Raw genomic sequence first — 27,911 nt, forward strand, 5'->3', positions numbered from 1 at the left:
TCACTTTTTACGGAAAGGTTTTTTTTATTTTGTAAAAAGTAATGTTTTGAGTATATTTACTTTACTCTTTTAAACCAGTACAATTACAATGATAAGCACTGAGTAAAAAGTACCCTGCTTTATGAACTTATTTTTAACACACTGACGGCATACCGCTCACTGAAGATAGAAATATGTGATCCAATTATAAAATATAACATGTACGTGTAAACACATACAACTAAATAGTTGTGAAAAAATAGAAGATTAATCAAAATACTCTGTTTTAAAATATTAAATTCAAGTTATGTGGAAATTGTATGATAAAAAATCATATTGTATAATCAGAATAACTCTTTAATGGTCATTTCTGAAAAAAAATATTAATTTTAGTTAAAAAGTTAAACTTTCTCTTCAAAGTACTTTCAAAACTTCACTACTCAAATGAAAAATAAAATATTTTAACAGTTCATTCCATGACATGTTATATAGTTCTTATTCCAAGAAATCTTCTTGCAAGGTATAACTAAATCTTCTAGGAAAAGAGTAAGAAAAGCCAATCTAGGAAAGAAAATTGTTCCATTAAGTGGAAGTCAAATTATTGACTCAGATTATTGTCTTTTTTTCCCCCTCCCCCTCATTTCTTTTCATGCTACCTTTTGAGACTGAGAGTGCCCTGCAGAGAGTTCACCTTGATCTACATTTTCTCTCAAATCTCCCCCCATCTGGGACATAGCACTGGGAAGCACTAATATCACCCTCTCTATTTCACCAGACTGAAAGCTAAGCCCAAATCTCACTCCTATCCCTGGGCAGCAATGAGTAACATTAAATAAGTGCCTAAAATCTATAATTATTTCAGCAACAAAGTGGACTTGCTAGGGATGATTTTGCTCTATTGTTTTGTTGCCTTAATACCAATTAAACATTAAAAAAAAAAAAGCCCACACACATTAAAAAACCTGAAATTAAAACCATCCCTAGACAAATAATTTAAACGTTGGGAAAATGAGAAGTAAAAATAGGCCCAACCACTTACAGTCTCCCTCCTCCATTCCTACTTCACACAATTCACCCTAAATAGAAAGAAACAAGTTTTCATCCCGACTGCATCGGGAAAGAGTGCCGCTTATTTGTATTAAACGGGTTGTAAGCTCGGAGAGGCAAACGGGACACCCTGAGTCCCCGTTTCCATCAATTGGTCTGGCCCTGCCCGTTCTCAGTCCGCGCGCCCAGGGCGCTGGGGGCGTCAGGGTTCGGCTCTGGGGGCCCCGCCGACCTGGCCGCGGTGCAGGCGGGCGTTGAAGGCCCCGTAGCACACAAGGGAGTCCTCCTCAGTTTTATCACTCGGTGCGGGGTGGCCTTTTTGTCGGAGAGCAGAACCTTAGCTGGAGGTGGGTGCGTGGCCCCGTTCTCAGCACCCCCGGTCTCGTGGGCAGCCTGGGGATGCCTGGGCAGGCCTGTGCCCACCGGGGACGGGGCTTTCAACGGTGCAGAGCGCTGAGCTGCCCTTCCTCCTGCAGCCGGGTTCACGGATGCCCGGGACCAGGGCTGCGGTACACTGGCCGGAGGCACCCTCACGGAAGCCGAGTTCTTGACTTTAATTTGGGTGCTGGTGGAAGGCCCCAAAAATCGTACTGGCTTAGGACCAGTCTTACAGTTCACGCCTCCTTCTTCCTCTTCATTGGGCGCTATCAGTCGCCTGTAAATAGAGAAGCAGGTTCTTGTCAAACAGCTGGTCCTGTAAACCAGCAGTTACAGGTTATGTAACTAATGAAAACGTCTCCAAAGTCTACCTTCAGGGTGAATAAAAAGGTTTTCGTCAAGAATTTGAGCCAAGAGGTATCAACCTACCTCATCTCTCATCTCCCACCAAGGTCAATAAGTAAATTAGCAAGTTTACAAAAGATTGTTTCAACTGGAATACACTCTTTCAAACACACATAATGTTAATACCAGCAAGTTAAAATTTGGAGCGTTACACTGGAATTACACAGCACATTACTCAGTTCTCACAAATTCTGATGTGATCCAGAGGATAACCAGGAGTATCTCAAGTTGTTTTTCCCAGAATAGCAGTTTCAAGAGATTTACTGAGGAAAAAAGGGTTTCACAAATAAACTTGAGAAATGCTACTGCATATTTTATTCTCCTCCTAAAGCTTTAAACTCTATAGTAACAAATTAAAGATTCTATACTAAAGACACCTGTTTAGCTTTGTTGAATCCATATTTCCCAATCATTCCGTAATGCACCCTTTGGCACCCAGTAAAATTATCACGCTATGGAACACATTTTGGGATCTGCTAGAATAGTCGAACTCATGGTATAGTTAGACGGTTTTTGAATTCGAGAAGTATTGGACAAACCTTCAAAGATTCCTCAGCTGAGCTGCCATTCACTATAAAAAGCCTGAACTGGAAACACTGTTTTACCTTTTTAATTTATTTTTTATTCATTTTGTTTAAACTAAAACAAACAAACAAAAAACAGTTCACCCATTTCTCCCACTGCCCCCCCCCCCCCCACCTCTGGCAACTACCAATCAGTTCCCTGTTTTTTTGCTTTGGATTTTGTTTGTTTGTTGTTTGTTTGTTTTTAAGATTCCACATAAAAGACAGCTCATATGGTATTTGTCTTTCTCTGTCTGACTTATTTCACTTAGCATAATATCCTCAAGGTCCATTTGTTGCAAATATATATATATACACACATACCACAATTTCTTTATACCATCATCCATCAATGGACACTTAGGTTGTTTTTATATCTTGGCTATTGTAAATAATGCTTTAATGAACATGGGGGTACATATATCTTTATGAGTTAGTGTTTTTGCTTTCTTTGGATAGACACCCAGATGTAGAATTGCTGGATCATATGTTAGTCCTACTTAGAATTTTTTGAAGAAGTTTCACATTATTTTCCATAGTGGCTGCACCAATTTACATTCCCACTAACAGTGCACAATGGTTCCTTTTTTTCCACATCCTTGCCAACATTTATTTCCTGTCTTTTTGATGACAGACATTCTAACAAGCATGAGGTGATATCTCATTGTGGTTTTGATTTGCATTTCCCTGATGATTAATGATGTTGAGCATCTTTTCATGTACCCATTGGTCATCTATATGTCTTCTTTGGAAAAATGTTTATTCAGATCTTCTGTCTATTTTTGAATCAGATTGTTTGTTTTTCTGCTATTGAGCTGTATGAGTTCTTTATATATTTTGGATATTAGCCCCTTATCAGATATATGATTTGCAAATATTTTCTACCATCCAGTAGTTTGCCTTTTCATTTTGTTGATGGATTCCTTTGCTGTGCAGAAGCTTTTTTAGTTTGATGTAGTCCCACTTGTTTATTTTTGCTTCTGTTGCTTTTCATGTCAGATTAAAAGATCATCACTAAGACCTATGTCAAGGAGCTTACCACCTATTTTTTCTTCTAGGAGTTTTATGGTTTACATTCAAGTCTTTAATCCATTTTGAGTTAATTTTTGTGTAGTATGGTGTAAGATAGTGGTCCAGTTTCATTCTTTTGCATGTGGATATCCAATTTTCCCAACACCGTTTATTGAAGACACCTTTCCCCATTGTATATTTTTGGCTCCTTTGTTGTAAATCAGTTGGCCTATATATATGGGTTTATTTCTGGTCTCTCTCTTCTGTTCCACTGATCTGTGTGTCTGTTTTTATGCCAATACCATACCATTTAAATTACTATAGCTTTGTAATATAGTTTGAAATCAGGGAGCATGATGCCTTCAGTTTTGTTCTTCTTTCTCAAGATTGCTTTGGCTATTTAGGGTCTTTTGTGGTCCCATACATATTTTAGGATTGTTCGTCCTACTTCTGTGAACAACGTCATTGGAATTTTGATAGGGATTGCACTGAATCTGTATATTGCTTTGGGGAATACAGGCATTTTAATAATATTAATTCTTCCAATTCATGGATAGGGACTATCTTTCCATTTATTTGTGTCTTCTTCAATTGCTTTCATTAACGTCTTACAGTTTTCAACATACAGGTTTTTTATTATCTCCTTGGTTAAATTTATTCCTAGGCATTTTATGCTTCTTGATGCAACCATAAACTGGATTTTCTTAATTTCTCTTTCTGATAGTTCATTATTAGCATACAGAAATGCAACAGATTTTTGTGTATTGATTTTGTTTACTAGTTCTAACAGTTTTTTGATGGAGTATTTAGGGTTTTCTATATATAATATCATGTCATCTGCAAACAGTGACAGTTTTACTTCTTCCTTTCCAATATGGATATTTTTAATTTACTTTTCTTGCCTAACTGCTCTGGCTGGGACTTCCAATACTATGTTTAGTAAAAGTAGTGAGAGTGGGGGTCCTTATCTTGTTCCTGATCTTAGAGGAAATGCTTTGAGCTTCTCACCACTGAGTATGTTTGCTGTAGGCTTGTCATATAAGGCTTTATTACGTTGAGGTACATCCTCATTATACCTGCTCTGTTGAGAATTTTTATCATAAATGGATGCTGAATTTTGTCAAATACCTTTTCTGCGTCTATTGAGATGATTATATGATTTTTGATATGATATAAAAACCATTTGATAGATTGTTTCCAGTTCAAGATGACAACATAGGAAGATACTGAACTCACCTCCAATGGACACACTGAGTTTACAGTTATATATGGAACAATTTCCTCTTAAATAAAACCTAAAGGCCGGCTGAGTGACAACTACATATTGGGCATCTGAGAAGAAAACAACATTGAAGCAGGTAGGAGAAGCTGGAACACAATCTTGCCATAAACCCATCCCCCAATGCAGTAATCCGCAACCAGGAAGAAAGTCAAAACCTACATCTTCTCCCTAAGGAGGGAAAGATTCAAACCCCACATCGGGCTCCCCAGTTTTTAAGACATGCACTTGAGAGATGAGCCCCCAAAATATTTAACTTTGAAAATCAACAGCGTTCAAGTCCCGAGGCCCACAAGACTATAGCAATCTGATAAACAGCTCTTCAAGGGTCCACATGCTCAGATTCACCCACCCCAGGACCCAGTTCAAAAGCAGCCAATTGCACCCAGACTTAAATAGTAAAGTAGCTCACCTGCTGATAGAAAAGTGCTGGCCTGAGGGGCAGGCGTTTAATTTAACACACACATCTAGAAGCCTGCTGGAACACTCTCTGGGAATAAAGACTAGCAGGTACCATCTTCATGCTCTCCCTTTGCTGTGCTCCAGAGCACCAGTATTTCCCGGAAGAGAGCTTTTACACTCATCTGGAACCCTCACTTTTTATGGCTCTTAGCCAGGGGACAACTCCTGATTGCCTGGCTCTGGAGGCCAGTGGAGCTTGCATTCCTGGTCCCATGGGACTGTAACAATTGGTGTTAACCCAGAAAGGAGCTCATAGCCTTGTCTGGTACCCCAATTTTTGCAAATGCTGCCAAGAGACACCTCTACATTACATGGCTCTGGTGGCCAGTAGGGCTTATGCTTGTAGGTCCCACAGGACTGTAACCAATGGAGAAAGAGTTCTTAAATAGCTACCACCCCAGCACACAACAAGAGGCAACAGATCCAGAAGCTCAGTCTTTCCGTGAAGGAGGTCTGTTAGCTGATCATCATGACTGTAGCCTGAGGGGCAGACTTCTAATTAAACACGCATCTAGGGGCTGACTATAATCTTTCCCAGGGACCTCATAGGGTGGGTGCTATCTTTGCACCCACCTTCTGCCACACTCCAAAGTGCCAGTGTCTTCTGAAGGGGAAATTTACATGCAGCTGGTGCCCTGGTTTTTGTATTTGCCACCCACAGCATGCCCCTTGATCCCCTGGCTCTCATGGCTGGTGGGTCTTGCATTCCTGAGTCCCATGGGACTGTGGCAATCAAAGAGATGGTTCCTGGCGGGCTAACATCTACAGGACAATGCACAGACAACAGACTGAGGAACATCCCCCAGTCTTTCTGCAAAGAAGGCCTCTTTGCTTGTCCTAGTGCTTCGGCCTGAGGGGCAGGCCTCAGGTTTGGCACACGTGTATTGCCAAACAGAGCTGCTCTCAAGGAACATAGGCTGTGAATGCCATCTTGGTGCTCTCTCTCTCTGCCTTGCTCCAGCTCCTCAGAATCTTTCTGAAAAGAGCTTACACACTCAGCTGGAGCCCCGATTTTTGCAGCTGCCACCAAGGGGACACCTTCAGAATGCCTGGCTCTGTTGGCCAGCAGAGCTTACACTTGCAGTCCCACAGGTCTGTATATATTTGTAAAGCTCTAAAAGCTGCTGCCTGAGGGTCTGGCTTCCAAGCAGCCTCAATCTAGGTGATGAGATCCTCCCCTTTGGGACACTGACAGGTCTTGGTTCATCCTCAACTACTGGGAGCTATTAAAAATATAACAGGCTGCCTGGACAATCACAAAGGTTTGAGAGTCAACTAAGAGCTGGGGCAGGGCCAAACAATAAGGTTCATCCTCTGCACAAGGCTACTCGTTCAAAACTGAGTGAGGCGGTTGTTTCATTTACTGTATAGAAACCAACACAGAGAGTCAAGTAAAATGAAGAAACTGAGGAATATGTTCCAAATGAAAGAACAAGATAAAACCTCAGGAAAAAACCTTAATTAAACATAGATAAGTAATTTAGCTGAGAAGGAGTTCAATAATGGTCATAAAAATGCTCACCAAACTGGGGAGAAGAATGAATGAACACAATGAGAACTTCAACAAAGAGATGAAAAATATAAGAAAGTACCAAATAGAAGTCACAGAGCTGTAGAATACAATAACTGAACTGATAAACACACTAGAGGGGTTCAACAGCAGACCAGATGAAGCAGAAGAAAGGATCAGTCAACTCAGTCAGGGCAGTGGAATTCACCCAATAAAAGCAGGAATAAAGAAAAAGAATGGAAAAAAAGTGAAGATAATTTAAGGGACTTACGGGACAACATCAAATGGACTAACATTCACATTATAGGGCTCCCAGAAGAAGAGAGAGAGAAAGGAGAAGAAATCTTATTTGAAAAAATAATAGCTGAAAACTATATAGCTGAGAAAGGAAAGAGACATCCAGATCCAGGAAGTCCAGAGAATTCCAAACAAGATGAACTCAAAGAGACCCACACTAAGACACATTATAATTAAAATGTCAAAAGTGAAAGACAAGGAGAAAATCTTAAAAACAGCAAGAGAAAAATAACTTGTTATATAAAAAGGAACCCCCATAAGACCATCAGGAGATTTTCAGCAGAAATTTTGCAAGCCAGAAAGGAGTGGCATGATATATTCAAAGTAGTAAAAGAAAAAAATCCAACCAAGAATACTCTACCCAGCAAAATTACCATTCAGAATTGAAGGAATAATGAAGAGTTTTCCAGACAAACAAAAGCTAAAGGAGTTCATCACCACTAAACTGGCCTTACAAGAAGTGTTAAAGGAACTTCTTTAAGCTGAAAAGAAAGGGCACTAATTAGTAACAACACATATGAAAGAATAAATCTCACTGGAAAGGTAAATATATAGTAAAGGTAGTATATTAATCACTATAAAGTTAGTATAAAGGTTAAAAGAAAAAAGTAATAAAAATAACTATGATTACAATAATTAGTTATGGAATACACAATATAAAAAGATGTAAAATATGACACCAAAAACCTAAAACATGGCAGGGGATAGTATAATATTGAGCTTTACAATGGAATCAAACTTAAGTTGTTATCAACTTAAAACAGACTGTTATAGATATAAGTTGTTATATGTAAGCCTCATGGTAACCACAAAGCAAAAACTTATAGTAAATACACAAAAGATAAAGAGAAAGGAATATAATCATACCACTAAAGAAAGTCATCAAACCATAAAGGAAGAGAGATGAGAAGAAAGGAACAGAGATGAACTACAAAAACAATCAGAAAACAATCAACAGAATGGAAATAAGTACATACCTATCAATAATTACTTTAAATGCAAATGGATTAAATTCACAGAGTGGCTGAATAGATCAAAAAATAAGACCCAACTATATGCTGCCCACAAAAGACTCACTTAAGTGTAAGGACACACACAGACTGAAAGTGAAGAGATGGGAAAAGATATTCCATGCAAACCAAAAGAAATCTGGAGTAGCTATACTTATATAAGATAAAATAGACTTTAAAACAAAGACTGTAATAAGAGACAAAAAAGGGTATTACATAATCTTAAAAAGGTCAATCCAACAAGAGGATATAACATTTGTAAATATTAATGCACCCAAAATAGGAGCACCTAAAAAATAAGGCAAATATTAACAGAACTAAAGGAAGAAACAGAGAGCAATACGATAATAGTGGGAAACTTCAATACCCCACTTACATCAATGGATAGATCCTACAGATAGAAAATCAATAAGGAAACATTGGCCTTAAATGACATGTTAGGCCAGATGGACTTAACAGATATTTACAGAACATTCCATCCAAAAATAACAGTACACAATCTTCTCAGGTGCACATGGAACATTTTCCATGATAGATCACGTGTTAGGCCACAATACGAGTCTCAGTAAGTTTAAGACAACTGAAATCATATCAAACTCCTTTTCTGACCACAATGGTATGAAACTAGAAATTAATTACACAAAGAAAACTGGAAAATTCACAAATACATAGAGATTAAACAACAAGTTACTGAACAACCAATGGGTCAAAGAAGAAATCAAAAGAGAAATCAAAAAATACCTTGAGACAAATAAAAATGGAAATGTAACATACCAAAGTTTGTGGGATGCAGTGAAAGCAGTTCTAAGAGAGTTCATAGCAATGTTTACCTCAAGAAATAGGATAAATCTCAAATAAACAACCTAACTTTACACCTCAAGGAACTAGAAAAAGGTCAAACAAAGGTTAGCAGAAGGAAGGAAATAACAAAGATTATAGAAATGAATGAAATAGAGACTAAAAAGACAATAGGAAAGATCAATAAAACTAACAACTGATTTTCTGAAAAGATAAACAAAACTGACAAACCTTTAGCTAGGTTCACCAAGAAAAAAAGAGAGAACTCAAAATCAGAAATGAAAGAGGAGATGTTGAAACTGATACCATAGACATACAAAGGATAGTAAGAGGCTACTATGAACAGTTATATGCCAACAGATTGGACAACCTAGAAGAAATGAATTAATTCCTAAAAACATACAACCTACCAAGACTAAATCATGATGAAATAGAAAATCTGAACAGACCAATGACTACTAGGGAGATTGAAATCTCCTAACAAACAAAAGTTCAGGACCAGACAGCTTCACTGGTGAATTCTACCAAACCAATTCTTCAAAGAATTAATGAGTCCTTCTCAAACACTTCCAAAAAATAAAAGAGGAGGGAACTCTCAAATTCATTAAGGCCAGTAGTACCCTGATACCAAAACCAGACAAGGATGCCACAAGAAAATTACACACCAATATCCCTGATGAACATAAATGCAAAAAATCCTCAAAAAAATACTAGCAAACTGAATTCAACAATACATTAAAAGGAACACACATGATTTACTCCAGGGATGCAAGGATGGTTCAACATCCACAAATCAGTCAATATGATACACTATACCAACAAAATGAAGGGAAAAAGTCACATGGAACATTATTTTAAATGACCTTAAAACTGTCAAACTGTCAAGCAACCACTGTCAAAAGCCTGCCTGCTCCTTCCACTGCTTCCATCAGTTTCACTTCATGAAGATCCCCTTCTGAACATGTGTAATGGCAATCCTCCAAGTCTTCTCCCTCTGACTCAGCACTGTTGTGTTTTCAGAGGCAAATATAAGATACTGAACTCTGATTTTTGGAAATGGGATCATAATAGCATAGTGATTTGAAATATAATATATTCAACCTCAAAACTCTACTGAACTTAACTAAAATTTTGTAGGTGAGAAATGGTTCTTTGGGACCTCACAAGTGCTTCCAAGTCATCGTTACCTGGTCCATGAATCAAAAATGATACTTAATAAAATCCCAGAGGAAAAAGACAACTAACACAGAGGAGAGTTTCCATAAAACAATTTCTGCTTGCTTTATATTTTGTACACATCTTCCACTGGACTCTAGTCCAAGGTTGCTCCACCTGAGCACTATTGCCATTTGGGATTCAACAATTCTTTGCCATGGGGGGCCGCCCTCTGCATTCTAGGACGTTTAGAAGCAACCCTGGCCTCTACCCTCTGGATGCCAGCAACAACCCCCACCTGACAGTGTCTCCAAACATTACCAAATATATCCCCTGGGGAACAAAACTGCCCCCAGTGGAGAACTACTGCTCTGGACCCAAATAATATTTGCTAACTATAAGTTCAAACACCAAAATAAATGATAATAAAATGAGAGCCTTTAAGCAAAAAGATCTGTTTTAACATATGATTTACTATTAAAAACTGAATAAAATTCCCTGCACCTCTGTGAAAGATCCAGAGGGCAAAAGTAAGAAAGCAGTCTGAAATTTCATACGGGCCCTGAATCAAATTCTAGAAAAGATGATCAAGAAATCAGAATGTCTGAAAGTCATGAATACTACCCAGACAATGAAAATGAAATATAATTTTAAATGTATTTAAACCACAGTGAAAGACACAGATGTGGGTGAATTCAGTGCTAATGATTTCATAGAACACAAGATAATACTACTAAATAAAAATGTTATTTGTGGTAACAGGAGGGAGAAAGGGATTCAGAATTAATCACAGGAAATTTCAAATATTAAGTCTAATAAATTTCTTGACTATTGCCAGTAAAATCTGGGATTTCACTTTAGTGGGGAAAAATACTTACCACAGCATTCTCACTGTGTCCAGTAGTATTTTTAAAATCATACTCTCCCAAAAAGAATATACCATATAACTCAGTTTTAAAGAATTACTTCCACCTTTTACATAGTTCTGGTAACTTTGCATTTAATTTTTTTTTTTTATTTTGGCCACGCCACACAGCTTGTGGGATTTTAGTTCCCCGACCAGGGATTGAACCCAGGCCCTCGGCAGTGAGAGAGCAGAGTCCTAACCACTGACTTCCAGGGTATTCCCTCAATATTTACATTTTGGGGCTTCCCTGGTGATGCAGTGATTGAGAATCCACCTGCCAATACAAGGGACACAGGTTCGAGCCCTGGTCCTGGAAGATCCCACATGCCGTGGAGCAACTAGGCCCGTGCACCACAACTACTAAGCCTGTGCTCTAGAGCCCATGAGCCACAACTACCGAGCCTGTGTGCCACAACTACTGAAGCCCGCACGCCCAGAGCCCGTGCTCCGCAACAAGAGAAGCCACCTCAGAGAAGCCTGTGCACCACAACGAAGAGTGGCCCCCGCTCACTGCAACTAGAGAAAGCCCACGCTCAGCAACGAAGACCCAATGCAGCCAAAAATAAATAAATAAAGATTTATACTTTGATGGTAAGGCAGAATATTCACCTAGGTGATTAATAAGCTCAATGAGGTCAAGAACCATTATTCACTCCCCCAGTAGAGGCAGTAAAAATATAGGTCATAGATTAATTTTTTAAAAAAATCAACAAAGAACAAATAACCTCTTTCGAATTGGGGCCATGTGACGCAGGCTTCCATGTAAAGGCCGCTCTTCCAGAGTCCAACATTCTATCAGTTCATGAGGCACCCGCCAGTAGCTAACACCTGGAAGATAAAAAGACAATTTAGAGAACCACTGTCCACTGCCAAAGGCTCAGCAACACTTTTGTATAAGACCGGCCAGAAAAAGTTTAAGGTTCATGACTCCCATTTGATGAAGAGAAGTATAAGCAGGAAGTGCTCCCAAGAAGAGCCAGGGCAATAGTGGCATAGCTCATGACCCGGGTCCAGAAAGAGCTGGCTACCAGCCGCCCCAGCTCTGCCACTGATAACCAGAGGTCGTTATACAGACCTTGAGCAACTGAGTGTATGCTGGTTAAGGGCACAGGCACTGGAGCCAAAACTGCCTGGGTCTGGATCCCATTTCTGTCATTCACTAATCATATCACCTCGGGAAAATTTTCTCATCTGTTAAATGATGACAGTAATAGTACATACCTTGCTGCGATAAATAAATGAGAAAATAAAAACAAAATGCCTAGAACAGGGCCTGGCACAGACTTAGCACTCAAGATATGTTAGGTGCCTTTATTATAAGTCATAGTGGTGGTAGTAATGTGAAAGGATTGGACAGTAGGGGTTCTAACACTTGCCCTGTCTACCTCACTAGGTTGCTGCAATCATCAAATCAGATAAATTTTGTGAACCACTGTAAGAGGCAACCACTATATGAATATGAGGTATCAATACCTTATAGGCATCTTTTCAAACAAGAATAATCTGTGTTAGTGTGGCAGGCCAAGATTCCAGTCAAATTCACTTAATTTTTAAATCTGATACGTTTCTTTGTTTAAACTTATTCTATTGAAGTATAGTTGATTTACAATGTTGTGTTAATTTCTGCTGTACAGCAAAGTGATTCAGTTATACATACATATGTGTATGTGTATATATATATTTTTTCATATTCTTTTGCATTATGGTTTATCACAGGATATTGAATATAGTTCCCTGTGCTATACAATAGGACCTTGTTGTTTATCCATTCTATATATAATAGTTTGATATGTTTCTGATTGAAAGCTGAAAATGTATTCCTTTTTTTAAAAAATTTATTTATTTTTGGCTGTGTTGGGTCTTCATTGCTGCGCGCGGGCTTTCTGTGGTTGCAGCGAGCGGGGGCTGCTCTTCGTTGTGCTGCGTGGGCTTCTCAGTGAGGTGGCTTCTCTTGTTGTGGAGCATGTGTTCTAGGCGCGCGGGCTGCAGTAGCTGTGGCACGCGGGCTCAGTAGTTGTGGCTTGTGGGCTCAGTAGTTGTGGCACGTGGGCTCAGTAGTTGTGGCTCGCGGGCTCTAGAGCGCAGGCTCAGTAGTTGTGGCGCACAGGCTTAGCTGCTCCGCGGCATGTGGGATCTTCCTGGACAAGGGAACGAACCTGTGTCCCCTGAATTGGCAGGCGGATGCTTAACCACTGCGCCACCAGGGAAGTCCCTGAAAATGTATTCTTATGAAGCTTAAAAACCTTACGCTAAGTGAAAGAAGCCAGACACAAAAGGTTATATATTGTATGATTCCATTTATATAAATATCCAGAATACACAAATCCACTGAGACAGAGAGCAGACTGGTAGTTGCCAGGGGCTGAGGGGAGAGGGGAATGCAGAGTAACTGCTTAATGGATACTGGGTTTCCTTTTGTGGTGACAGAAGTGTTTTGGAACTAAATAGAGGTGCTGGTTACACACACTGTTAATGTAGCAAATGTCACTGAAATGTATACTGTAATTAATTCTATGCTGTGTGAATTTTACCTCATTTTTTAAAAAAAGAACCATAAAAATTATACATAGACACATTAAAAAAGGCTTAAAGAATGATGCTGAATAAAAACTGCTTGGTATTAAAAACAACAGTAACCTTTAAGTCCGAAGAAGGAATCTGGTGTCTTCTTTTTTAATCACTAAAGGGCTAGTAATAACAAACAACTTAGCAAGCTGGGCACATAAATTATTATATATAATAGACATGTCCAAATACTCGAAGTCTATGGACCTCATTTTAAGACAACAACTTTCTAGAACTGCTTGATCATACTCTCAAACCTACTTATGCTACAAAACCATCACCAAATCTCATCCATTAAGTTTTTATTTTTAAGTCAGGTTTATTGAGATATAATTTACATAAAATAAAATTCATTCTTTTTAAGTACACTGAGTTTTGACAGATGTATACAGTCATGTAACTATGGCCACAATCAAGATACAGAACATTTCTATCATCCCCAAAAAGTTCCCTCCTACCTTTCCACAGTTGATGCCCTGCCCTCCATTCCTTAGTTTTGCCTTTTCCAGAGTATCATATAAATGGAATCATACACCACATAGCCTTTTGTGTCTGGCTTCTTTACCATGATGCTTTGAAGATTCATCCATGTTGATGTATGTATCAATAATCATCTCTTTTTATTTCTGAGTATTCCTTTAAATGGATATACTGCAGGCTTCCCTGGTGGCGCAGTGGTTGGGAGTCCACCTGCCAATGCAGGGGACACGGGTTCGTGCCCCCGTCCGGGAAGATCCCACATGCCACAGAGCGGCTGGGCCTGTGAGCCATGGCTGCTGAGCCTGAGTGTCCGGAGCCTGTGCTCCGCAACGGGAGAGGCCACAACAGTGAGAGGCCCGCGTACCGCAAAAAAAAAAAAAAAAGATATACTGCAATTTGTTTTTAAGACTTTCATTTTTTTCCTGCCTATAATTCACATTCATTGTACAAAACTTGGAAAATATAGAAAAGTATATATAAAAAAAAATAAAAATCACTTCTAATCCTAAAACTAGGAATCGTGGCTCATGACATTTTGATGTATCTCATTCCAGTCTTTTTTCTATTCGTATGATATGCACATAATTGAAAACACATTATATTTAATTTTGTTTTCTGCTTTTGACCATTTCTTACTTTATCATGGGCACTCATCAACGTAAAAAGTTATTCAAAATAATTTTATTTTATCATTATTATTTTTTCAGCCACGCAGCATGCAGGATCTTAGTTCCCCAACCAGGGATCGAACCCATGTTCCCTGCAGTGGATGCGTGGAGTCCTAACCAAAAGACCACCCAGGAATTCCCTCAAAATAATTTTAATAGCTATACTCATCTATAACCTGTGGATGTGCCAATGTGTATTTAACCCTGTATTATAGACATTTAGATTGCTTTTATTTTTTCCCTATTATGAATAATGTTCAGTTGAACATCTCTGTTCATAAGCCTTTGTCTGCATTTGATTTTGTCTTTAAGGTAGATTTCTAGAAGTAGAATTATTGGCTCAAAGAATATGAACAATTTTGATGCTATTGATACATACTGATAAATTATTTCCAAAAAAAGTAATATGAACTTTATTGCTCCCAAGAATTCATGAGATCTTTACTAACCTGGTATATAAAAAAATAGTTCTCATTTAATGTATAGTTCACTGATAATGAGTTTGAACCTCTGCCATATTTATTTCCTTTTCTGGGAATTTTATGGCCATGAACCTTATACATTTATTTGTAATAGGGTTGAGCTGGTTTTCTAATGAATTTAAATAAACTTTCTTAATTATAAGGGTAATCTTTGTCCAGTTAATGCAACACTTTTATCCAAGTTTTTTATTAGTTTCTAAATTTTATTTATAATGTTTTATGTTTTAAAGTTAATATATTATGTAATCAAATTTCTTTGTCTTTTATGTTTTATTTTAAGCTTACAATTTCTTTCCCTATTAAGAAATCAGTTATTTGCTTACATTTCATTATAGTCTATAATAGTTTCATTTTTCATTCATAAATCTACCTGCGATTATTTTCATAAATGATGTGAGGTTAAAGTTCTGTTTTTCTCCTAAATAATCTATCCTTTTTTTATTGGTATTTAATGCTTTCTTATCACAAAGTGATTTTATTCTTATAAATTTAATGGATTTTACTCCTGATCTCTGCATCTATTCTTGTACCAGAAAGACATGGTTTTATTAGTATAGAGCTACATATAGTATTTTGGCCATCAAACAGAGTTAAACTCATCCCTCTAATGACTTCTACTTCCCAAAATGTTTTGGGGTATTTCACCTGTTTATTCTTTCAAAGGAATTTTAGGATCATTTCCTCAAGATTCCCAAAGAGGTCCATTGATATTTTGGTAGGAATTGTGTTAAACCTATAATTTAATCTGAGAAACAATGACATCTTTATAATATTCAGATTTCTCATTCAGGATCATGGTATGTCTCACAGTAATCTTCATCTCTTCTTTTTTATAGATGGATGGATGGATGGATGGACAGATAAATACATTTTAGCAGTTTTCTTCGTAAAGGACCCAAGCATTTCTTGGTGGCGCAGCCTAGTTATTTTTGTTTATTGCTATTGTGAATGGGATTTTCTCCTATAATTTCTAATTAATTTACCATAAGTAAGCTGCTAATCTTTATTTATATTGTATCTAGCTAGTTTAGTCTACTAAACTCATCATTTGAAATACCTTTAGTCGATTCTTTTCGGGTTTTCTACAAAGACATATTGTCCACAAATAACAATAACTGTCTTCTTCCTTTCAATAGTTCTTTCTCTTACTTCTGTTTCCTGTATTATGGCTTTCCACAGGCCTTCCAGAACTTTGTTAGATAACAATGATACTCTATTACATGCTTTCTAAAAAGTTAAAATCAGTCACACGCTTTGTTAAAATCAGTGATCCCAGCTCTCTGCTCCAGCTTCCTGAATCAGTGTAGAAAGAAACCCAGCCAGGCCCTCCCAAAGCTTCCCAGGCAGCCTGCTAGTCCAGCGGCACAAAAGGAGACAAGAACACCAGGGGGGTTGTTCTTCAACTTAAGCCCAAGTGTCTCAAAGTCAATTAAATCTCAAGTAATAAGCTTAAAGAGAATAGCATTTTGTTCAACACACTTCATCCTATCTGTTTGAAGGGCACGATATGAAAAGAAAAAGGAGGAAAACTGAGTGGGGCAAAGTTGAGGAAAAAAAGGATTGGTACTAGCATCCTGCCTGAAAGAGGAACAGCTGATAGTTTTAAAAAGCCTCTTCCTTTCCTTATTCAATCTTATATGACTTGCAATGGCTGTCTCTACCAGCTTTTAAGATCATTTGAGGACTGAGATGTGTCTTATTTATCTTTGGACAATTTTAGGACTTAATTATAGTGCTTGCACCTAATTGACACTCAATACATGTTAATTAAGAAAAAAAACTTAGGCATAGAACAGTTAACCCTCTGTGATCTTTAAGCAAGTGGCATGTCTCTCCGAGACTTCTTTTCCTCATCAATAAAATCGTAAACCAGCATACAGGCTTGTTTTAGGACTAAGAGATACTGAATGTAAACTACATATCACACTGAATATCAAGCAGCATTACTATTATCAACTCACATAAGCAGCTTGGTAAAGATAGTCAAATTTCAAAGTGTGCATTTAAAGAATATTTGTTTTCTAAGGGCTCTTTAGATATCTTCCCAGCATTATTTTCATTTTCTCTCTCTCTATTTTTTTTTTGATTACACATTTTATGCTTAATTTAGAGGTATACTTCTTAGGACAATGCTAGGTATACAGTAGGTGCTACAGAAACTCTTTTTATTATTTTTTTGGTAATAAATTTATTTATTTATTTTTGGCTGTGTTGGGTCTTCATTGCTGTGCGCGGGCAGTCTCTAGTTGCAGCAAGCGGGGGCTATTCTTCGTTGTGGTGCGCGGGCTTCTCATTGTGGTGGCTTCTCTTGCTGCGGAGCACGGGCTCTAGGTGCGTGGGCATCAGTAGTTGTGGCTCGTGGGCTCTAGAGCGCAGGCTCAGTAGTTGTGGCACACGGGCTTAGTTGCTCTGTGGCATGTGGGATCTTTCTGGACCAGGGCTCGAACCCATGTCCCCTGCATTGGCAGGCGGATTCTTAACCACTGCGCCACCAGGGAAGCCCCAGAAACTCTTTTTAAATTGAACTAAATAAGCATAACTAACAAAAGTGTATTTTAGGTTACTGTATTATAGATTATTAATAATACCTAGCAATTCATGGGGTTTAAAAATTTGTAAGTAAACTGCCTCAGTGTTACTATTAGGTGACAACTACCTGGACCCACACCAAAAACATTTTCTCAAAAAAAGAAATGCTATATTTGAACTTGCTTTGTCTTATTAAGGAAAAGTCTACTTTCTGCCATGAAATGAAAGAATTGTACTGTACCTTTTCCTTCCCAGGCATCAAAGGCATCCATCATTTCCTTCAATTCTGCTACTGAATAATAGCTCCAAATATACTGAACATTATTTCCTGCCTCCCTAGAAATATTACAAAAGGTAATGAAAATATACTACCTAGGTATGAATGTGTATACATATATACAGCTAATAGACACTCAATAAGTGCTTGTTAACTAAGGAAAAAAAATATGTAGGTAATGAGTAGTTGTTCTTCTGTGATCCTTAAGAATATATATATGTATATATATATATTCTATATACGACATACTAGATGAGTATAATATACTATACTTACGTACTAACCTACATTTAATCTCTTTTTACTGCGGTAAAGTATTTGTTAATTCCACAATATAAACTGTGCAGACAAATCAACAAATCCTTAAAATAAGTTTTCTTAAAAAAATCACCTAACTCCAGTAAAGTTAGAAAAGGTTCAACTTTGACTAAAACTTTCTTAGCACTATGTCAGGCACTTATATATCATACACAAACATCCCTGCCTGTAAAGAATTCAGAAAATGATAACATATTAATTATCTAAACAGCAAGCTCATGTGGTCGTGCATTAGTCACTGGCATGTGACCCAATCCAATCTCTCAGAGAATTAAAAAAAAAATTTTGCTAAGTGAATTGACTAGTATAAATGAGATTACAGGGAAAATATTAACAGAATAACCCTTAAGAATTTAACATGTTCAAAGCATAGAATTTTAAAGTTGGGAGGGACCGGATGAAAAGTCTTTCAGCATTTCTCAAACCAGGACACCAAGACACAGGCCAGTCTTGGGTCCCTCAGTGGGCCTGCTGACTTCTAGGCCAGGCTTCTGTCCCTGGACTATAGTGGAGGGGAGATACCCAGGCATGTGGCTTTTCTTTTCTTTCTTTCTTTTCTCTTTTTATAATGCCTCTCAGGGGATTCTGATGACCACTCCCAGTTGAGAACCACTGTACTAGACCAAGTAGATGGCCTATTGCTTATACAGATGTGAAATGGTCTGAATTACAACCTCCTCATGAAACAGGCCTATCTCGACAGCTATGAGATTCACTCTGTCTGTTGAGAGGTACTAGCTTCTTTCCTAGTCAACCACATATTCCATTCAATAACACCTCTTAGAAGAGACCAAGACTTTATTTTGTTCCTTTTCATATTTAAACGCAGACATACCTTTTTTTTTTTTTTGCAGACATACCTTTTAAAAACGCATTTACTGTGAATTCTTCCTCCCAGCTGCTTATCAATTGCATCTGTTCCATCAGTTTTTGTGGAATATACACCAATAATTCTACTCTCACAGCTTGCACCAGATGTGTTAAGATAGTGGAGAACCCAAACTGTTGGTTTATTGCAAACTAAACCATACGAATCACAGAAGTCTGTTAAAGCCTGGGGCAAAAAAATATATAAAATTTGAATTTAATTCTGGAGTAAAGTAAAAATGAATTTGCTCTATTACTTTCATGTAAAGCTGTAATTTCAGCTGGTCATAACGGAAATAAAAAGATTATATATCTCAGCCTACTGTTTATGCCTTTAAAAACCAAACCATTTGTTGAATTTGGGGTGTTGGGGGAGGTGAGGCAAATCAACACCCAAAAACCCAAAACCTTTTCAGCTAGAGAATCTTTTTCCACATGGAAATTATGTTTTACTTCCTCTTCCTTTAGACTCACTACCAACATCATTTTAAAATCTTCATATAATAAGCAAAAGTTAAAATTCTTTCTTTTCCCCCCGATTTTCCATTTGACTCAATCTTCCTTTTACCTCCTACTGACTTGCCCCATAGTTGATGCTTATTCTTAACTCCAAATCCAATCATGGATTAACCAGATTAACTTGTTCTTTTACACTGAAAGATACGAATATATGAACTCGATATATACTGTCTGAACTCATTTGGCATTTATCTACCTATTCACTCAATCACTTGAATACTAAGTACCTATGTGTAAATAATAAGCACTGTCTAAGGCCTTGGAGACATAATGGTGAGCAGGAGACAGGGTCCTTCCTTGAGTTTATAGCTGATGCAGAAGACAGACGTTAAATAAGCCATCAGCACACAGTGTAAGAAGTGCTACTAGGTAAGCCTATGAGGTGCTAAGGGGCACAGAGGAAGAGGGCTTCACCCAGTGGAGTGGTACAGGCCTTCCCTGGGAGAAACAGCATTATTGCTGTGAGCTCTCTGAGGACAGGCACTCTTTTCTGTTTTTTTTTGTATCCCAAGTCCCTAGAAAAGTACCTGATACAAAGGAGATGCTTAATATTTACTGACTCAGTGAAGGAAAAGAGGACCCTAACGTGTTGCATTTTCATTTAATATTGCCATCTAACTCCTGTATTGGCTTTTATCTTCACTTGCACATCTATGAAAATCACCAACAACATTATAAACCATTCAAGGGCAAAAACGGCATGTCATATTTCTTTGTGTCCCACAAAGTCCCTAGAACAAGGTCCTATATGTCAAAAACATTTGAAATAAATAGGAGTTGGCTGGCAGAATGAATGTTCGCATGCTGTGTCTGTTGTGCATACAAACCAAGAATGAAAGACTATAAAGGTGAATGTTAATCTGTCCCAACTTTCCAGTTAGGCTTTTTCAGCCCCACTCTGCAGATATGGCAAACAGCATCAAAAGACTGTTCGACAACTCAGTTTATAAATAATTCCAATAGCAGAACCCATACAACCATGCAAATTCCCGAAGGGGATCTGGAACCAAATCAACTTTCTCTTCATGCTGCACTCCTAATAACCACACTGTCAGCTTGCTCTCCTAAACACTGTCATCCAACTCAAAGAATTCAAACCAATTCAAACCACTTTTCACTATAAACAATTATCTAGGAAAAATATTTTTCTTAGATGTTCAAAGTGCTAATTAATAGCAAATATAATACTTATCAATAAGACAAAAACAGATGAGGCTGTTCAAGTCATGTAAAGACATTTCAAATGTGATTTAAAACAGAAGCATCTTAAAAAAAGATTTACTGGGGCTTCCCTGGTGGCGCAGTGGTTGAGAGTCCGCCTGCCGATGCAGGGGACATGGGTTCGTGCCCCGGTCCGGGAGGATCCCACATGCCGCGGAGCGGCTGGGCCCGTGAGCCATGGCCGCTGGGCTTGTGCGTCTGGAGCCTGTGCTCCACAATGGGAGAGGCCACAACAGTGAGAGGCCCGTGCACAGCAAAAAAAAAAAAAAAAAAAAGATTTACTGATCTCAAGGTGAAGTAATCAAACTAATGTTTTAGCTTAGTAACAAACTGCTACACTCACTAAATCAGGTAAGGGATTTTATACAATCTTTTATTTATCATGACCATCCTTTTAAAATATCATTTCAGTAAATGAATTAATCCCACTATACCCTCACATACTACAGTACTGCTCTTACTTTAAGAAGAACTTCAAGAGCAGAAGAGTTCTATTTTAAAAAGCCATCAAAAAGTGTTAAACATTCAATGAGGAATAAAGACTCCATAAACTTTTAGGTGGCGTGGTAATACACTTTCCTAGAATACAACTTTGGCCTTAAAAAATGAATAGCGGTAATTAAGAATCATGTCTTCAAAAACTGTAGAGAAGTAACAATATGTTACTAAATAACCAAGAGATCACTGAAGAAATCAAAGAGGAAATCAGAAAATACCTAGAGAAAAATGACAATGAAAACAAGATGATCCAAAACCTATGGGATGCAGCAAAAGCAGTTCTAAGAGGGAAGTTTATAGCAGTACAATCCTACCTCAAGAAACAACAAACATCTCAAATAAACAATCTAACCTTGCACCTAAAGGAATGAGAGAAAGAACAAACAAAACCCAAAGGTAGTAGAAGGAAAGAAATCATAAAGATCAGAGGAGAAATAAATGAAATAGAAACAAAGAAAACAATAGCAAAGATCAATAAAACTAAAAGCTGGTTCCTTGAGAAGATAAACAAAATTGATAAACCTTTAGCCAGACTCATCAAGAAAAAGAGGGAGAGGACTCAAATCAATAAAATTAGAAATGAAAAAGGAGAAGTTACAACAGATATTGCAGGAATACAAAGCATCCTAAGAGACTACTACAAGCAACTTTATGCCAGTAAAATGGATAACCTGGAAGAAATGGACAAATTCTTAGAAAGGTATAAGGTTCCAAGACTGAACCCGGAAGAAATAGAAAATATGAACAGACCAATCACAAGTAATAAAATTGAAACTGTGATTAAAAATCTTCCAACAGGACTCCCCTGGTGGCGCAGTGGTTAAGAATCCACCTGCCAATGCAGGGGACACGGGTTCGAGCCCTGGTCTGGGAAGATCCCACATGCCACGGAGCAACTAAGCCTGTGTGCCACAACTACTGAGCCTGCGCTCTAGAGCCCGTGTGCCACATCTACTGAGAGCACATGCTGCAACTACTGAAGCCCGCGCACCTACAGCCCGTGCTCCGCAACAAGAGAAGCTACCGCAATGAAAAGCCCGTGCACTGCAACGAAGAGTAGCCCCTGCTCACCGCAACTAGAGAAAGCCTGCGTGCAGCAACAAAGACCCAATGCAGCCAAAAATAAAGTAACTAAATTTATAAAAAAGAAAACTAAAATTAAAAAAATAAATAAAATAAATAAAAAATCTTCCAACAAACAAAAGTCCAGGACCAGATGGCTTCACAGGTGAATTCTATCAAACATTTAGAGAAGAGCTATCAACCATCCTTCTCAAACTCTTCAAAAAAATTGCAGAGGAAGGAACACTCCCAAACTCATTCTATGAGGCCACCATCACCCTGATATCAAAACCAGACAAAGATACGACAAAAAAAGAAAACTACAGAGCAATATCACTGACGAATATAGATGCAAAAATCCTCAACAAAATACTAGCAAACAGAATCCAACAACACATTAAAAGGATCATACACCATGATCAAGTGGGATTGATCCCAGGGATGCAAGGATTCTTCAATATATGTAAATCAATCAATGTGATACACTATATTAACAAACTGAAGAATAAAAACCATATGATCATCTCAATAGATACAGAAAAAGCTTTTGACAAAATTCAACACCCATTTATGATAAAAACTCTCCAGAAAGTGGGCATAGAGGGAACCTACCTCAACATAATAAAAGCCATATACGAAAAACCCACAGCAAACATCATTCTCAATGGTGAAAAACTGAAAGCATCTCCTCTAAGATCAGGAACAAGACAAGGATGTCCACGCTCCCCACTATCATTCAACATAATTTTGGAAGTCCTAGCCACGGCAATCAGAGAAGAAAAAGAAATAAAAGGAATACAAATTGGAAAAGAAGAAGTAAAACTGTCACTGTTTGCAGATGACATGATACTATACATAGAGAATCCTAAAGATGCCACCAGAAAACTGCTAGAGCTAATCAATGAATTTGGTAAAGTTGCAGGATATGAAATTAATGCACAGAAATCTCTTGCATTCCTATACACTAATGACGAAAAATCTGAAAGAGGAATTAAGGAAACGCTCCCATTTACCACTGAAACAATAAGAATAAAATACCTAGGAATAAACCTACCTAGGGAGACAAAAGACCTGTATGCAGAAAACTATGGGACAGTGATAAAAGAAATTAAAGATGATATAAACAGATGGAGAGATATACCATGTTCTTGGACTGGAAGAATCAATATTGTGGAAATGACTATACTACCCAAAGCAATCTACAGATTCAAGGCAATCCCTATCAAATTACCAATGGCATTTTTTACAGAACTAGAACAAAAAAATCTTAAAATTCGTATGGAGACACAAAAGAGCCCGAATAGCCAAAGCGGTCTTGAGGGAGAAAAACGGAGGTGGAGGAATCAGACTCCCTGACTTCAGACTATACTACAAAGCTACAGTCATCAAGACAATATGGTACTGGCACAAAAACAGAAATATCGATCAATGGAACAGGATAGAAAGCCCATAGCTAAACTCACGCACCTATGGTCAACTCATCTATGACAAAGGATGCAAGGACATACAATGGAGAAAAGACAGTGTCTTCAATAAGTGGTGCTGGGAAAACTGGACAGCTACATGTAAAAGAATGAAATTAGAACACTCCCTAACACCATACACAAAAATAAACTGAAAATGGATTAGAGACCTAAATGTAAGACCGGACACTATAAAACGCTTAGAGGAAAACATAGGAAGAACACTCTGACATAAATCACAGCAAGATCTTTTTTGATCCACCTCCTAGAGTAATGGAAATAAAAACAAAAATAAACAAATGGGACCTAGTGAAACTTAAAAGCTTTTGCACAGCAAAGGAAACTACAAATAAGACGAAAAGACAACCCTCAGAATGGGAGCAAGTATTTGCTAACAAAGCAATGCACAAAGGATTAATCTCCAAAATATATAAACAGCTCATGCAACTCAATATTAAAAAAACAAACAACCCAATCCAAAAATGGCAGAAGACCTAAATAGACATTTCTCCAGAGAAGACATACAGATGGCCAAGAAGCACATGAAAAGCTGCTCAACATCACTAATTATTAGAGAAATGCAAATCAAAAATACAATGAGGTAACACCTCATTGTCAGAATGGGCATCATCAGAAAATCTACAGACAACAAATGCTGGAGATGGTGTGGAGGAAAGGGAACCCTCTTGCACTGTTGGTGGGAATGTAAATTGATACAGGCACAATAGACAACAGTATACAGGTTCCTTAAAGAACTGAAAATAGAATTACCATATGACTCAGCAATCCCACTACTGGGCATATACCCAGAGAGAATCATAATTTAAAAAGACACATGCACCCCAATGTTCATTGCAGCACTATTTACAATAGCCAGGACATGGAAGCAACCTAAATGCCCATCAACAGACGAATGGATAAAGAAGAAGTGGTACATATATACAATGGAATATTACTCGCCATAAAAAGGAACGAAATTGAGTCATCTGTAGAGACGTGGATGGATCTAGAGACTGTCATACAGAGTGAAGTAAGTCAGAAAGAGAAAAACAAATATCATATATTAACGCATATATGTGGAACCTAGAAAAATGGTACAGATGAACCGGTCTGCAGGGCAGAAATAGAGACACAAGATGTAGAAAACAAATGTATGGACACCAACGGGGGAAAGTGGCGGGTGGTGGTGGTGGTGGTGGGATGAAATGGGAGATTGGGATTCACATATATACACTAATATGTATAAAATGAAAAATAAGAACCTGCTGTATAAAAAAATAAAATAAAATTCAAAACAAAACAAATAAAGGTATATAATACAGTTAAAAAAATATTGTAAGAAGTAAAACGGTCTCATTTTGGTTTATGTTACAACATGGGCTATACAAAATAACATACATTGCTTTGTGCATAATAAATGTATAATAAATGAATATTAGATAAACATTCATACATATATTGTAAAACTTAAGAAAATGCCAAGACCTTTTTAAGTTCTATATTTGACCTTAAAGAGTATGTCTCCATTTCATTGGCCAAGTGGTCAGACAGGCTGTACGGATAAGGGATGCCAAAGTAATCAGCCTCTTCCTGCAGAGAAATGCGGGTTTGCTCCTCTGTGGGAATGTGAACTTCTCCGTGAAGATAATCCAAAAGGTATTTAAATAGATGTCCATCACGGTCAATAACACAAGCCCCTAGAAAATATTCAGTTCAAAAATGATTGAATAGATACAAATGACCACGGTAAAATTTCAACATGTCAAGCTAGAATTAGACTGAAGACCTCTACAATTAGAAATGTTTCCTTCTCAAAAGAAAGTTAATATCTAGTGTTCAAATAGGTTTAGTCAAATTTGGGGAGCCTCTGTATTCTCACCTACAAGGAAAACGTATTCTGAGTTCCATTAGAAATCAAGGACTATATTCCCACTATGGCCTCTGCAAAAGCCATGGAGACCTTAGACTGCTGGTAGAAACAGAAGCTTACCACTAATCTCAACCCAGCTGGGCCAGGAAAGGTGTATGGAGTTCCTCCCTAATGAGGGTATAATGAGGTCCAGCATTTGTATGTCAGGGACCCTACAAGTCGACCTGCAGTGTTGCCAACAAATAAACCCTGGGTTCCTAGCTATGGGCATGCCATTTGTTCAGACTTATTAGGTTAGTTCCTTTGTATGAAACTTTAGAAAAGAAATGCTATACTGGTACTACTTTATGATTAAAGACTTTTTGTAGACAATTCAGCAGAATTAAGAAAACAAAAAAACACTTCTGTGTGAGGTTACTCAATGATTTCCTTCCTCCCTTGATTAGTTTAAGACGGGATTAAGAAGGTAAAAACTTAGGGGCAGAGGAAACAACTCAGTCCCTGCTTACCACCTTTACACCAACAAACTTTCTGTCCAGATGGACATCCAGTCCTGGGCACCAGACATCAGTGAGTTTTCCATTCTTCCAACTGCCATTCATCTGGCAAAGAAATCTCTCCAGACCCAGGGTTACTAACAGCCCCTCATGCTCTGAGCTCCTCAATCCCTTTTTTCTAACACAGACCAAGAGTGGGTTCTACGAGCCCCAGAATGCCTAAGATGTACAAAAAGCCTTACTTGCTCTGCTGAAGTTTCTTTACCACCAGTAGTGGGTTCAGTGAACCCCAGAGCACTCAAAGCAGAGAGTGGCCCCAGGACCCTAACCCTTGTATTTTACAGTTTCTTCTGAAACACCAATTTTCAGTCCTGGGTGACTGACGGTATCACTGAACTGATGTTTTCTTAGGCATACACATCTGCCCACACAAGGCTCTGCAGCTGGACTAGGCGTGAGTTTAACACTAATTCTACACTGACAGTACCTGCCCTGTCAGCTATGAGGGCAGCTCCTTTCTCCAGAGAAATACATTTTTTAACTTGAAGAACACAGAGAGAAGCTAATATATTTAATCAGGCTCAATACCTTTACCCATTGAGTTGTATGAATGGAACAACTTTCAAAATATGATTAATCCCCATAATTAGGTGATGGTTGGCCTTTACACACATTCACTTTTTTGTCAACTTTTAGCGACAGCATCACAGATTCTAGAAACTGGTATTTAATTTCTCCATGTACTTAATGAATCTCCATACAGTCCCAATGATCTCAGTAATTAACAGAGTAAGCTAATACATTCTGTTGTAATTAGAAAAATTAAAGGGAATTTAAACTAGACTCCTTTTTTAATGAATATTCATGATAATGCTTACAGACTTTAGATATTTACCTGATTCATCTGTTTTTAGAGGAAAACGACCACTGAACATGGATGCCAGCATTGAGTCCCTTAAAGCGGCACAAGGACTGCCGCCTGGCTGTGTAAATACAGCCACCACTACGTTCAGTCGAAGAATATCCAACACCTCTTCTTCTGCCTTGTGACCTTCCATTGGTCCTCTCCGACGCCTGAAGTTTTGCCTTGAAACACTTTCAGAAACTGCAAAACAATGGTGGTCACAGTACCCCTCTGTAAAAACAAAGGACAATCACCATTGACATTTCCAAACAATACATGAAATAGGTAATAAAAATAAATACATTCTAAAGTGGTTTAAAACAAATTCCTCAGCACCGGCAATACTGAATCGAAGGACTTAATGTAATACAAAAGAAGTCTGAGATATGCTGAGAAGCTGGAAAACTCTGGCTCAGAGGATTTGTAAATGATAATAAAGTATTACCAACCAAATCAGAGCTGTTGAAATGACTGTTTAAAGAATTAAACGAGATAATGCATTGTCTGTTACATATAAAGCAAAGGTGAGGCGTGCTTATGATCTTCAGTATTCACATATCTTTTTAAACTACAGTAAGTCTGAGGGAGCTGTGTAGACTTGCAGAGGGGAACAGCATGTAGCATGGAATCAGGGCTATTAGGCTCTACCACTTACTAGCCTGGGACCTTGGGCAAATACTTACCCTCCTCTGCCTGTTTCCCCATCTCTAAATTGGAGGGAAGGATGATGCCTACCTCAAAGGGACTATCAGAGGAGTAATTGACAGAAAATATAAAAAGCATATAGAACAGTCTCTGGCTCAGAGTAAGTACTCAATAAATGATAAATATTATCTATAATAATATAAAAATTTACAAGAGGGTATATACTGAAGGACTTTATATTGGCT

The 27,911-nt window shown here is 37.9% G+C and overlaps 1 protein-coding gene across 1 annotated transcript; it reads right to left on the minus strand.

Moving 5' to 3' along the window:
* Positions 1-27,216, minus strand: KCTD18 (potassium channel tetramerization domain containing 18). Its single transcript, XM_065880871.1, has 6 exons — positions 27,013-27,216; positions 25,236-25,447; positions 18,981-19,174; positions 17,767-17,861; positions 11,527-11,629; positions 1-1,681 (listed from the first exon to the last, which is right to left on the minus strand). The coding sequence occupies exons 1-6, from the start codon at positions 27,173-27,175 to the stop codon at positions 1,174-1,176; spliced, it is 1,275 nt and encodes a 424-aa protein (XP_065736943.1). The 5' UTR covers positions 27,176-27,216; the 3' UTR covers positions 1-1,173.
* Positions 27,217-27,911: the final 695 nt, after the last annotated feature.

The sequence above is a fragment of the Phocoena phocoena genome, chromosome 7, assembly GCF_963924675.1.
Source record: "Phocoena phocoena chromosome 7, mPhoPho1.1, whole genome shotgun sequence".
Taxonomy (NCBI): Eukaryota; Metazoa; Chordata; class Mammalia; order Artiodactyla; family Phocoenidae; genus Phocoena; species Phocoena phocoena.

Bases quoted from the DNA above. Each gene is read 5' to 3' on its own strand.
- KCTD18 (XM_065880871.1), bottom strand. From the start codon at position 27,175: ATGGAAGGTCACAAGGCAGAAGAAGAGGTGTTGGATATTCTTCGACTG. The intron at 19,175-25,235 runs GTCTTGGCATTT...TTTTTGCCCCAG, and splicing joins CAAATATAGAACTTAAAAAG to GCTTTAACAGACTTCTGTGA. The intron at 11,630-17,766 runs GTACAGTACAAT...TTTATCTTCCAG, and splicing joins TGATGCCTGGGAAGGAAAAG to GTGTTAGCTACTGGCGGGTG.